General features: G+C 37.0%; 1 protein-coding gene across 3 annotated transcripts in view; it reads left to right on the top strand.

Moving 5' to 3' along the window:
- The first annotated feature begins 1,827 nt into the window (after window positions 1-1,827).
- Window positions 1,828-13,117, top strand: part of LOC129313424 (uncharacterized) — a 29,944-nt gene continuing 18,654 nt past the window's right edge. For all 3 annotated transcript variants that reach the window (XR_008593939.1, XM_054956507.1, XM_054956508.1), the window contains exons 1-4: window positions 1,828-2,122; window positions 2,992-3,507; window positions 3,858-4,033; window positions 6,455-6,597. Coding sequence is in view for 2 of the 3 variants with exons in the window: in XM_054956507.1 (XP_054812482.1) it covers window positions 3,000-3,507; window positions 3,858-4,033; window positions 6,455-6,597 (827 nt within the window). In the remaining variant the exon portion in view is untranslated. The remainder of the gene's footprint in view (window positions 2,123-2,991; window positions 3,508-3,857; window positions 4,034-6,454; window positions 6,598-13,117) is intronic.

The following is a 13,117-nucleotide window of genomic DNA, read 5'->3' as shown; positions in this document are numbered from 1 at the left end:
AACTTGTGAGAATTCATCTCCCCTACTATTTTTGAGATATAGGGGTTGAATATTGAAAATGTATTATATATGTTATAGGACTATTATGATGTATTGCACAGGTGTGTTTTAGTTTATGAGGATGATCAAATGGTAATTGTGAGCTTATAGCATTTGGTAGTGATATTTGATACCTTAACTGTGTTTCAAAAGCTAAAAAGAGTAAGTTTGCATTTAAGTGTCCATCTTTCGATTGGTAAATAATTTGTGAGTGAAATTAATACCATTAGTTAGATCTCTGAAAGGAATTTCTACAGATATCTAAATAAATCCAATTGGACATCAGATAGAAAAATGAGGCATATTAAAAATTCGTCCCATTTGCTGTCAAATGACAACAATATTGTTGTTAAATTTGTGCAGTGCGTCGTGGCACATGAAACATTGAGAGATGTGCTATGGCACGTGGGATGAATGCCATGGTGCACCTTTGTGTCTTTATACTAAATCATTGTGTTTTTAACTATAGCGCATGAATCGTTGCTAGGACACATGGGATGAATGCCGCGGTGCACCTCTATATCTTTATACTAAATCATTGTTTTCTAACTTGAATGCAAATGCTTTGATACAATTTGATATCCCATACTTCTGCAAACATAATTGACTCTGCTTTTTTTATTTATAATAGTATATTAGAGTGTTTTTGAAAGCTCAAAAATTTGGAATTCCATTTATGTGATTTTACAAACTTGGTGATCCTCTTAGATTAATCCTATAATTGCCTTGGTTTTGGAGTTAAGTGTAAATTAGTAAGAAACGGTATAGAATCGACCTCTTATTCGCTTGAAGACGCATTACGGCACTCAACTAGTGGACCCTTACAACTGAAGTTAAGTTGGATCTTAGAGAGGTCACCAGATAGAGATGGAAACTTGTCGTAATGATGAATTTCATTCCTACAATTTTGTCTCGCATTCTCCCATTTCTCATTTATGAAGTCACTATTTTCTGCATTTCATTTCTGTTATAAAGGATAAAAGAGAACAACCTAAAATGTTCTAATTAAAATTATCACTTTTGAATTATGATCCATATCCCTACTTTTCATCCCATGAACACTGGATTCGACACTATAAAGAGGGGATCAAATTAATTCCTTGGACTAAAAAATGATGTAGCATTACTTCTCAAAAGTCAAAAAATTTTTCTTTACGTTTCTTTGATGGTTCCAGCAACCATCAAACCTAGCATTGATGAATAAAACAACCACAAAACAAAGCAAAATAAAAAAAGGAAAGAGAACAATAAATAGTTCGAATCATTTCCAACTGCAACAAATTAGATTGAAGAGCACTCAATAAAGAGGCAGAAGAGGATAGAAGAACTAGGTAGAAGAGGACAAAATCAAATCTAAACAATGGCAACATACTTAATCGGTGTGACAATCTCCACTGCCTTGGTTTGGTGTATCTTCTCCACTACCCAATTCGTGTTTGCTCTTGCAACTTGCCATTTTGAATCGTGTTCTCCTTTATCTTAGATGAGAGAAACACATGGCTCAATCTAATTTGTTTTTCTTCTTTTTATTTGTTATCCAAAACAAATGTCGAGTCATGTGCTAGCTTGATAAAATTTAACATCTCAACATGATATTTAATGGTGTTAATTACACCTTAATAAATTTAACACCATTAATAGTTGGAGAGATTAACATTTCGGATAATAAAAACTAAAAGGATTGATTACAGTGAAAAAAATTATAAAAATTAAAAGTAAAACATGATGAAATTAAGGGTATTATGTTTTCCGTTGATTTATTGGTTATTGTCGAACAGTACAATTGACACAGTGTCAGGACAAATCCGTCGTGCAATGGACTTGCTTCCGGCGCCGATAGTTTCCGAAGCCGTAAACTGATTCACTTAAAATCACCTCATGCGTCGAGTGTCGTGTGACATCCCTTTGGTTTCGTTATTTGCTATTGGCCTAATCGCATTTGCCGCGGTTTCTCGGCATATTAGCTCCTGATTTTTCTGCCAAACTTGCTAGTGAACATCATAATTTTTTTGCCTTCGGCGACAAATTGTTTATATTTGTGGAACAAGAGAAAAATTGTTTATTGCTCGAATTTTACATGCAGGTCAGCATTCTACATTACTGCTACATGTTTCATGAACCTCAATTTTTGATTAATTAGGGTTAGGTTTCAAATATTAAGTGGAACTTGGGGAAGCGCAAGTGTTTGTGTTCGTTTCTAGTGCATCGTCAAGATTTACCCTAAAAATGCCGAAGTTCTCTTGCATTGTGCTTCCGTGACTTATACCGTGATCGGGATCACATTGTATTTGTGCCGTTCCATGTCAGCTAACGTCTTCATTTTTGTGAAATGTCCTAAGTTTCAACTTTTCTCTGAAGACTCTTGCTTAGCGTATAAGGTTTTTTATTTTTGAGTTCTTTACTCTTGGGGTTAGCTGTAAATGCTCTGGTAATTGAGTCATGAAGCATTCTTGATTTTTGTAGCATGGATGATCCATTTACTGCGGAATGGCGACAAATCTTTAAACTTAGATATTAGATTGGATTACAGGAAACACCGTCTACTTCTTGGGTATGCCATTGATGTCTGGATTAAGGACGTTTGCTCATAGAGATGGACGGATTAGTATATGTGGTTTACATATTGATTTACTTCTGTTGCATGTTTATCTTAAATAAACATGTTCTGTTAAATTACCAGATCAAATTTAGAGGGAAATTTTAATTTTTCTTGGAGGATATTAGTATTTAGATCAAGATGACAATGAAACTTTTGTGTGCCGGTATGGTAGTGCCTCAGTAAATCTCGTTCAGAGAGTGGTTTTCATTTGTTTATATAGTTGTAGTTCCATCTTTAATGGTACCATTCTGTATAATTAATATTAATGAAGTTTCTAAATATGTTGTTGACATTTGTACTTTGATTTTCTCATGTTAATCTAATTTTTTATCTGTTGGTCTCACAATGAACAGCTGAATATATGGCAAATTCTACAAGTTCTGATCGTAGGGATAAGGCTGATGAAAATAACAATGGAAGGTGTCTCAATGAGATGGGCAGAATCAACTCAGGCTCTTCTATGAAAGATGCCACTGGTCCTAGAAGGTCTATCAGAGAAACTTCATCAAAGAAGACGACTCCTAGTCCCTCAAGTACTCGAAAGTCTGAACGACTTGGAAAGAGTACACCACTAAATCCTCCTGTCAGAAGGAAGTCTGAAAGGGTTGAGAAACAGAAGATGCCAAATTCTTTGAGGAGATCTAAAAGAACTAAGAATCACTCTGATATAGCTTCTTCAGGTTCTAAGGGCTTTGACTCGTTAGCTCAAAAGCAGAAAAAGAAAAAAAAACACAAGAGTGTAAAAAAATTAACATTTGAAGCTGAAAAAGCTGAAAATGAAGAATGTGAAGGAGAAACTTCTCAGGTAAAGAGGAAGAGAATGAATGCTCGTGCTTACCGGGCCATGATAAAGAAAAAGCCAAAAATAGGTAGATAGCCTGTTGAACAGTGTCATTATTTTACCTATTTCTTTCAACAAATGAATTTATTCTTCTTCTTTCAGCTTTGCCGTCCTTTACTCAGCAATATTTGTTGCCTATTCATGCAAATTTTCAGACGGGGTATGGTGTGAAAAGCATTGTATATTCACTTTATAAAAAGAAAGTATTTGAAGGTGCTAATAATCATGTGGCTTGTCTTGCATTAAGATACCCTGGTGGCTTTTTTTTTTTTCTTGTGGAAGTGTAAATACTTAGGAATGCTGCTTTCTAACATATCCTGATGATTGTTGCTGTTGTTAACATTACTAGTTTATTGATTTTAATTGCTTGATTTACAGATTGTCCTGAGGAGACAAATGGTAAAGGTAATTTAATTCCAGGTGGTGGCAACAATGTTGAGGGCAAGATTGATGAACGCTTCAAAGGAAGTAATTTAGTTTGTAAAGAAGCTGCCAAGAATGAAATGCTACCATCTGATGATGCCAAGGAGTTAGCTAACCTTTCTGCTATTAAGGTTAGTTGGATTTTTGTTTTCCTCATCCATACATATATGTATATAATTATTTTGTCTAAAGATTTTTTCCTGTTTAGTTCTTTGGTTGGTATTTGGTTTATTAGGATTGTGAATAAGCTGTGAGCTAAAACTTATAGGGAAAAGCTTCATTGTGCATATCAAGCTTAACTTAAACTAACATTGAGTATACTTGTGGATTATAAGGGTGAATGAAATACAAAACACTGTTTCAAGATATTAAATTGGTTAACAATTGAAATAGGGTTAAGAAACATTCCTCCAAAGAAACTGAACAAATAGGGAACTGAAGTCTAGAAATCTGCCAGTGCTGATAGGAGGAAACTGGAATAGTGAACTTTTGTCACGATCACGTTTTGATTCCCTAGCAGGTAACCAACAACTTGTTTGGTTTCTAGCTAGATACAGGATTTTGCAACTTTCAAGACAGTGTTAGTCTTCTTTAGTCAAAACCAACAGGTTTCCAAACACACACTAAATAACCTTTCTTTTTTTTTTACAAGCTTCAGTAGTATAATATCTGTAAACATGCATATTGGCTCTTATCTAAGAAGCACTGATGTTAGAGAATGCATATGGTGGAGTAGAAAATATTGGGTTTGAGAAGAGATCCTATATGGGAAGGAATAAGGATAAAAGAAATATTAAGCAAGGGAAGAATGAGGTGGCAGCAGAGGGTGACACAATATTGGTTTTGCTAGTAACTAACATAGTGGCTAGTTGGTTGGTGGTAGGGGTTAGTTAGAGGTGGCTTGGGACTACAGGGACAATATAATTGTTCTGAGGGAAGGATGAATTTCGGCTTGTTTTGGGAGAGACCCAGCATCTCAAGAGCCTGAGGAGCAATTCTTTCTTGTATTTCTATCATTCTTATTTTCTCCACACCTCTATCATTTCCCTTATGTCTATATTGGTTTGTGGAATATTTTTATGGGAATGGGAATGAGAATAGGAATAAGGTTTGATGGAATAAGATAAGTATGTTTGATATGTCTTGGAAAGGAATGAACATTGGTGTTTCATTAGTTGGACAATAATGCCCCTAAAATAAAAATATATTAGAAAATATATTATTATTTTCTAGTTATTAAAATTAGTGTGTAACATCTATTTAATAAAAAAATAATTTTTTAAGAATTTTGTGATGCTGTAAAGTGAAATTCTATCCGTAGGATGATCACAACATTTGTAGATATGAACCTTAGACAGGGAAACTAGGATCTGGCTGAGATTATAGGGATTAGAAATCAGCAGAACAAGTCAGATTAAATCCTCCTAAGATAAGCAAAAGTAACGTGTAAACAAAGGAGAGTAATAAATGAATAAAAAGCACAAGGTGTTTTGGCCCATTGAGCCCTTTAATCGCACCAACAATTTTATATAAATATTTTACTTATAAATTATTACTTATTTTTACTAAGAATAAATAGAAAATAAACAAGAAGAAATGCTTGCTTAAATACCCTGAGCAAGAGAGTTGCTTTTAATAAGATGAGATATCTTAATGGTTCCCCTTTTTGCATGAGTTGCATCATGTTAAAATGTATTAATGGGAAAAAATGGCCATAAATTTTTATAGGGGCACTTTGGAGATCACTGCCTCAATTCCTAAGAGTGCCTCACACTACATGGTTTAGATAAGGATTGGCTTTGCCTAAAGGTGTTAGAATCTTGATTTGCATGGAAATAAAAATTGAAAGAAGCAACCAAACAAACTTGGGATGGGAATCTTGTTTTTATGAAATTACGATGAAATTGATGATGTTATGCATAAGATACAAAGAAGGTGAATGAAATGGAGAAATAGATTAGGGGTTCTTTGTGATCGCAAGGTTCCTTGAGGTTATGGGGAAGTTTTATTGGCTTGCTAAAAGACTTATGATGAACATGAGCATAAATGAGGGTAGCAAAAATGAGAATTTTGAGATGGATGCGTGGCTATACAATAAAAGATAATATGTGTAATAATTATATAAGAGGGCAAGCTGGCGCGGCATCTATTGAGAAAAAAAGGTAAACAACTATTTAAGATGGTTAGGTCATGTGTAAAGGAGGTCATTAGAGGTGCCAATTAGGAGGAGGAATAGATGGTATTTAGCCCTATGAAGAGAAATAGAGAAGGACCAAGGACACTTAAGAGAGTCATTGATTAAGATTTCCTTGTTAATGGCTTATTAAAAGAGTTGGTTTTTGACATAGCACAATAGCGTCATATCATCCATGTAGTCAGCCTCATTTAGTGGGATAAAGTTGTTAATGTTGTCGTCATTGTTTGTTTGGTGCTTGTTTATGGTTTCCATGAGATTGTGCTTGCATTTGAGATCTTCTCTCTCCCATTCTATGATGTTTAGTTTTATCTATGCTTCTGTTATTAATCTTCTTTTACATTGTTATTTGCATTAGGTTAGAGTTGAAATTGAAGCCACCTTTGCTGCAGAAATTTCTGAGAAAGGTGTTGACTGCTCGCCTTCAAACGATGTCTCTATAGAGATCCAATCAGATGATGGAAAAATATGTCTCATTTGCCAATGTGGTGGGCAGCTCTTGTGAGTAACCTTTTCACATTTGTTTACCTGTCGTTATGAGTGCCAAGTGCCATGAGTTCATAACTGTTGTAATTTGCATCATAGAGTGACTTTATTTTCTTGTGCATTCATTTTTGTCTATTAAATGGCTTTCAGTTTTTTGGTGCCTATTGATTTTAGGCTTGCCACAATATGCTTGGTCAATGGCTTAGATGTGTTTAATATTAATTGTTGGATTATGTTTGTAAAGCTTAGTTAAGTATTGATTCAAAAGAAGAGCTTCTAATTGATTGAGTGAATTAGGTAAGTTGTAATGTAATATGATTGTGGTGAAATACATATGTAACATTTTACACCTAAACAATTGGATGCTAGTTGGTTAGTGTTTGCCCCTAATCTTTTAATCAAACATTCTATTTTTTGTTCCCTTATGTATTGTACCTAACTACAATGGCATTGATGCAGTAATTTGATGTTCTATTTTTCTATTGTACTGTGAGCATTTGCATAGTGATGTGATGTAAAACACAAACACTCACGCTCACACTGATTTGAACAGAATAGGATAAGGGAGAAAAAACAGAAACAGAGAGTGGAAGGTGGAGGGGAAGTGAAAACAGAGAAGGTGAAAAGAGAGAAAAGTGACTGAAATATGAGAGGAAGAACAGAAGAGAGATGCAAAACTGAAGAGAGAGAGGGAGCTTTCAGAAAATCATAATGCTTCAAACATTCATTCCCCTTCCTCAATACAAGTCATGCTATTTATAAGCATATGAGGTTTCCTTCCTAACAAGGAAACATCCACTTGCTGCCTAGTTTCCTTCACAAGAAGGAAACTTACAAAAGTTAATAAAATAAGAATTCACTTGCTGCTTGGTTTCCTTCACAATAAGGAAACTTACAAAAGTTAAATGAAAAACAACAAAACCAATAAAGTAATGAAAGGCAATAAGAAATAATAAATTATTTCCTCCTAAAGTAATATTTGTCATATTTTCTATCAATTCCCCCCTGCTGCAAAGAACTCTCCTCCGGAGAGGTAGAGAGTTGATAGGCTTCTAGCAAGGCAGGATTAAGTTGTTGGAATTCATCTTTTGAAATCCAGGTGGCATCTTCATCAGATCGACCTCTCCAACGAACCAAATAACGACGGATGGGCCCCTTAGAGGTAAAGACCATTTGATCATCCATAATGGTCTCGATTTCATCAACTGATGGTGAGACAGCAGGCAATGATGGAATTGGCACTTGTGAAGGCTGAGTACCTGCAAAATCATCAGAAAGCAAAGGGGGAGGCTCAAAAGTTCCCCGGTAAGGCATAAGATCCTCTACATTAAAAACTGGACTAATGGCCATATCAGAAGGTAATTCTAAAAGATAAGCATTAGGTCCTAATTTCTTTGTTATGCGAAAAGGTCCCGAAGCTCGAGCATGCAACTTTTTAAAAGCGTGTTTAGGGTAACGTTCTGGACGAATGCGAGCCATAACATAATCACCTATTTCGAAGCTTTGAAATCGGCGATGAGTATTAGCAGATAATTTATATTGATCATTACTCGTTGCTAATTTGCGCCTAATTTCAGCATGTAATTCATGAAGGCGATTGGCGAAAGATTCCGCAGATTCAGAGATGCGAAATGTCAACGGGATTGGCAGGAGGTCAATAGGCTGTTTAGGATTAAAACCTTGAACAATCTGAAAGGGACTCATGCCTGTAGATCTATTCACTGAATTATTATATGCAAACTCTGCAGTGGGTGGAACCAAATCCCAATTCTTTGGCCCATCTCCAACTAAACTCCGAAGCAAATTACCCAAATTGCGATTAGTGACTTCAGTTTGCCCATCAGTTTGAGGGTGAAAAGCAGAAGAGAACTTCAATTGGGTACCAAAAAGTTTCCATAGGGTCTTCCAAAAGTAGCTAACAAACTTGACATCTCTATCAGATACGATAGTGGTAGGTAACCCATGTAGACGTACAATCTCCTTGAAGAACAACTTTGCTAGATGTGAAGCATCCGTAGTTTTGCTACAAGGAATAAAGTGAGCCATCTTTGAAAACCTGTCCACAACAACTAATACAGAGTCATGACCTCTAGCTGTGCGAGGCAATCCTAAGACAAAATCCATACTCAAGTCTTTGCAAGGTGCCTCGGGAATCGGCAAAGGAGTATACCAACCGGTATTCTATCGCCTGGCTTTAGAAGTTTGACAATTTCGACATTGAGACACTATGCGAGCCACATCACGCTTGAGTGAAGGCCAGTAGAACGTATCTTCGACTAACGCCATTGTCTTGTTAACCCCGAAATGACCAGCTAAACCTCCAGCGTGTAACTCCCATATAAGAAAATCTCGCATAGAAGTACGTGAGATGCACAGTTTGCTCCCACGAAAGAGATGACTGTCTTTAAGGATGAAATCAACATGCTCATGACGATTATCACTGCGAACTTCTTGGTATATTATCCCAAAATCTGGACATGAAGCATAGTCGTCCTTCAAGTTTTCAAAACCAACAACACTAACGCTCATAGTGTGCAACAAGTTGACCCGACGGCTCAGGGCATCAGCCACTTTATTTTCTGTTCCTGAACGATGCTTGACCACAAAAGTGAATTCCTGAATATACTCAACCCATTTAGCATGTTTAGCATTTAAGTGCCGCTGAGAGTTGATAAACCTAAGCGCCTGATGATCAGAGTATAGAACAAATTGTTGCGGAAGAAGGTAGTACTTCCAATGCTCAAGGGATCTCACAATCGCATAAAATTCTTTATCATAAGTGGAGTATTTTTGTTTGGCATCATTGAGCTTTTCACTGAAGAAAGCCACAGGGTGACCTTCTTGGCTTAGTACACCTCCGATTCCTGTCCCAGACGCATCACAAGCAACTTCGAAACACTTTGTAAAATCAGGTAAAGACAAGACTGGAGCTTGGGAAAGCTTCTTCTTAATATCTTGGAAAGCCATGGAAGCTGTAGATGTCCACTGAAACTTGTCTTGTTTTAAGCAATCAGTGATAGGAGCCATAATGGTACTGAAGTTTCTAATGAAGCGTCTATAGAAAGAAGCAAGGCCATGAAAACTCCGTACTTTATGAAGAGATTGTGGCTCAGGCCATTCTTGAATGGCTTGGACTTTCTCAGGGTCAGCTGCTAAACCCCTTTCAGAAACTATGAAACCTAAGAAGATGACTTGATTTTGAAGAAATGAACACTTAGGCAAGTTAACATAAAACTGTTCTTGACGCAAGGTGAGAAAAATTAACTCGAGATGTCCCAAGTGTTCTTCTCTTGACTTGCTAAAAACTAGTATGTCATCAAAGTATACCACCAAAAACTTTCCCAAGTAAGAGCGAAAGAGGTGAGTCATTACTCTCATGAATGTACTTGGTGCATTTGATAACCCAAAAGGCATGACAAGCCATTCAAACAACCCATCTTGCGTTTTAAAAGCAGTCTTCCACTCATCTCCAGGCCTAATCCTGATCTGATGATAACCACTTCTGAGGTCAATTTTTGAAAACCAACTAGATCCAGACACTAAATCAAGCATGTCATCAAGTCTAGGAATGGGAAACCTATACTTGATGGTGATCTTGTTGATGGCTCTGCTGTCTACACACATTCTCCAAGAGCCGTCTTTCTTTGGGGTTAAAAGAGCAGGTACTGCACAAGGACTCATACTATGCTGGATATAACCCTTTTCCAACAATCCACTGACTTGTCGGTTAAGCTCTGCTCTATCTTTAGGGTTCATCCTGTAGTGTGGTAGATTGGGGAGTTGTGAACCTGGAATGAAATCAATTGTATGTTGGATCTCTCTCATTGGTGGTAATTCAGATGGAAGCTCATCGGGAGTGATATCCCGAAATTGTTGTAAGAGCTGTTGCACTTCCTCTGGCATTTTTGAAGTAGTAGCAATTCGTTGCGAGATCTTGGATACCAAAATAAACACGATCGTACTCTCTCTGCTTTCTTGTACAAATTGTTTTTCTGTCAGAAGATGCAAATTGTGGGTTTTGGGTTTTGTGCCCTTTGATTTACTTGAGCCTTTGCCTTCGTTGTCAGGCTTAGCAGGACGTAACAGGATCGTCTTGCCTCCATGCTTGAATGTATAGGTATTCTCACGACCATGATTGATAACATTGTGGTCATAAAGCCACGGTCGACCAAGTAAAATGTGAGCAACATCCATTGGAAGAACATCACAAATAATCTCTTCTTTATAGTCACCTAAGTGAAGAGGAACGTGACATTGTTGGGTGACTGGTAAAGAAGTTTTGTCGACCCATGCAACACGAAAAGGTTCTGGGTGAGGTTCTGTCTTGAGATTGAGTCGGGCTACTCCTTGACTAGAAATAACGTTTCTAGAACTCCCTCCATCAATCACCAATTTGCAAGCTTTATCTCCACACTTCACAAAAGTATGGAAAATACTTGTTCGCTTCCATGAATCACTAGGCAGAGGGACAGATAGAATGCATCGCATAACTCCAACACGACGTGTCTCACACCCATGTTCATCAATGATGATGTCCTCATCGACATCTGAAGGACACTCAACTGGATCTACGACAACGTCAGCATTTGCATTGTCTTCCTCACCTTCATATTGTGAGTCAATAACTAGAGTACGCTGTGGGCAATTTGACGCAATATGACCCTTTGAGTGACAGCGAAAACACTCGACAAAGGAATTGTTATGGCGGGAAGCAGGAACTATAGCCTCACTAGGTTGCTTAGAAGTATTACCCCTTAACCCAATTGCTTGAGTAGGTGTAAAAGACGAGCTAGGCCTAGATGTAAGTGCTCCTGTTGGTCGTTCAGACAAACTGGAAGTTCGTGCTTGTCTAAACTGATTGCTCTGCAGATCGATACGCTTTGCAGACGAGTACTGTGATAGAGACTCTACTTCCAAAGTCTTATGATAAGCTTCTTCAAGAGACTCTGGAAAGTTTAACTTGAGCTCCTTTTGTATATATGGCTTGAGACCATTAACAAACTTGGTAATGGTGCGCCATTCCTCTTCATCCACGTCACATCTAATCATAAGGTCATCGAATTGAGAAATATACTCGGAAGCTATGGAGATTTGCCTCAAATTAAGGTATTTGTCATACAATTGACTCTTATAATGAGTCGGCACATATTTTTCTTTCAGCTTGGCCTTCATTTCATCCCACATCTCAATCGGTGGATAACCTTGTCGCTCAATGTTCCTTTGGACATTTTGCCAGTATTTCCTAGCAGATCCCACGTGCTTCATCTTCGTAAACCGAACTCGCTGAATTTCTCTCATGTCATACCATTCAAAATAATCTTCCATGCTGGCTAACCAATCCAGGAATGCACTAGGATTCAATCGTCCATCAAACTCAGGAGCTTCAACTTTAACCTTTTTGGTGATGTCATCAATATGTGTCCTTCTAAGGCCTTCTCTACCATTTCTATGGACTAACTGGTATGGTCTATGATGTTGATCTTCAGGCCCTTGCCCATCCCAAGTATCATCTATGTCATTAGAATCATGATTGGTAAACTCATGAGGAAATGTTCTAATGTGTCTTTCACCTATAGCTCTAGAGGAATGACCAATCCTAAGGGAATTACCTCTAAGTTGATTGCGGACTGGGAATTGTTCATTTTTAAGACTTGACTCTCCTCTAATGATAGGTCTTTCGAGTATCCCTTCAGTTGTTTTCCCTGTATCTTGTCTGTATGTCAACTGAATTGCACTCATTATCTCTTCAAATTTATTGTCCATAAATTCTTTAATTTCTTCTAGCCGCTGGTCCACATATGCCCTTTGAGTCTTTTCAGATTCCTCAAGATGATTTTGGGTGATGTGGGAGTTATTAGCCATGGCAGATTTTAGGGCAGTAATTTCTTGGTCTAATAAAGCTTGCTTATCGTATAAATCATGAATGGTCATACAATGACAAAGATGGTATGGTAAAGTGCAAATTTGGAGTGGATTTAATAACTTAAGGAAGAAAGGCCCCAAAGTTGCCCTCACCTAAATAGGTGAAGTCTCTTCTTTAACAACACTAACCCTCTTAGAATTCAAAAATTCCACAGGGATCGTATGCTAAATAGGTAACAACTCGAGTGAAGTCTTCATAGAAATCTCTGAAGGTTCAAAAACCTCTCAGAAAAACCGTTAGAAACTTCAACCAACCTAGGGTAATTTTTGGACACAGGTATATGGTAGGATTGTGTGTGAGGTAGGTGTCTTAGGTTATATGAACACTGCTATCAAAAGTCACAAATTAACAACATAATGATCAATGTAAATTTTTCCTTTTTTTTTTATATATATATTTTCAAAATATTAAAACATGATTAAAAAAATAAATAAAAATAAAATAAAAATTGCAATGCTCAAAGAAACCAAAGTACCACACAACAAAGATTTCAGAACTAGCTATGAATGAAACACCTTCCTTTAAGAACCAAATAAGCCAGTTAAATGAGAGGGTCGTCAGCCTTACCAGCGTTGCTTTAGGAGCTCAAAACAAAAAGTTTTACCCCCAACT

The sequence above is a fragment of the Prosopis cineraria genome, unplaced genomic scaffold (assembly GCF_029017545.1).
Source record: "Prosopis cineraria cultivar Desert tree isolate PC_DT_omini unplaced genomic scaffold, ASM2901754v1 PC6, whole genome shotgun sequence".
NCBI classification, from domain to species: Eukaryota; Viridiplantae; Streptophyta; class Magnoliopsida; order Fabales; family Fabaceae; genus Prosopis; species Prosopis cineraria.
This window is presented reverse-complemented; position numbering and strand designations above follow the sequence as displayed.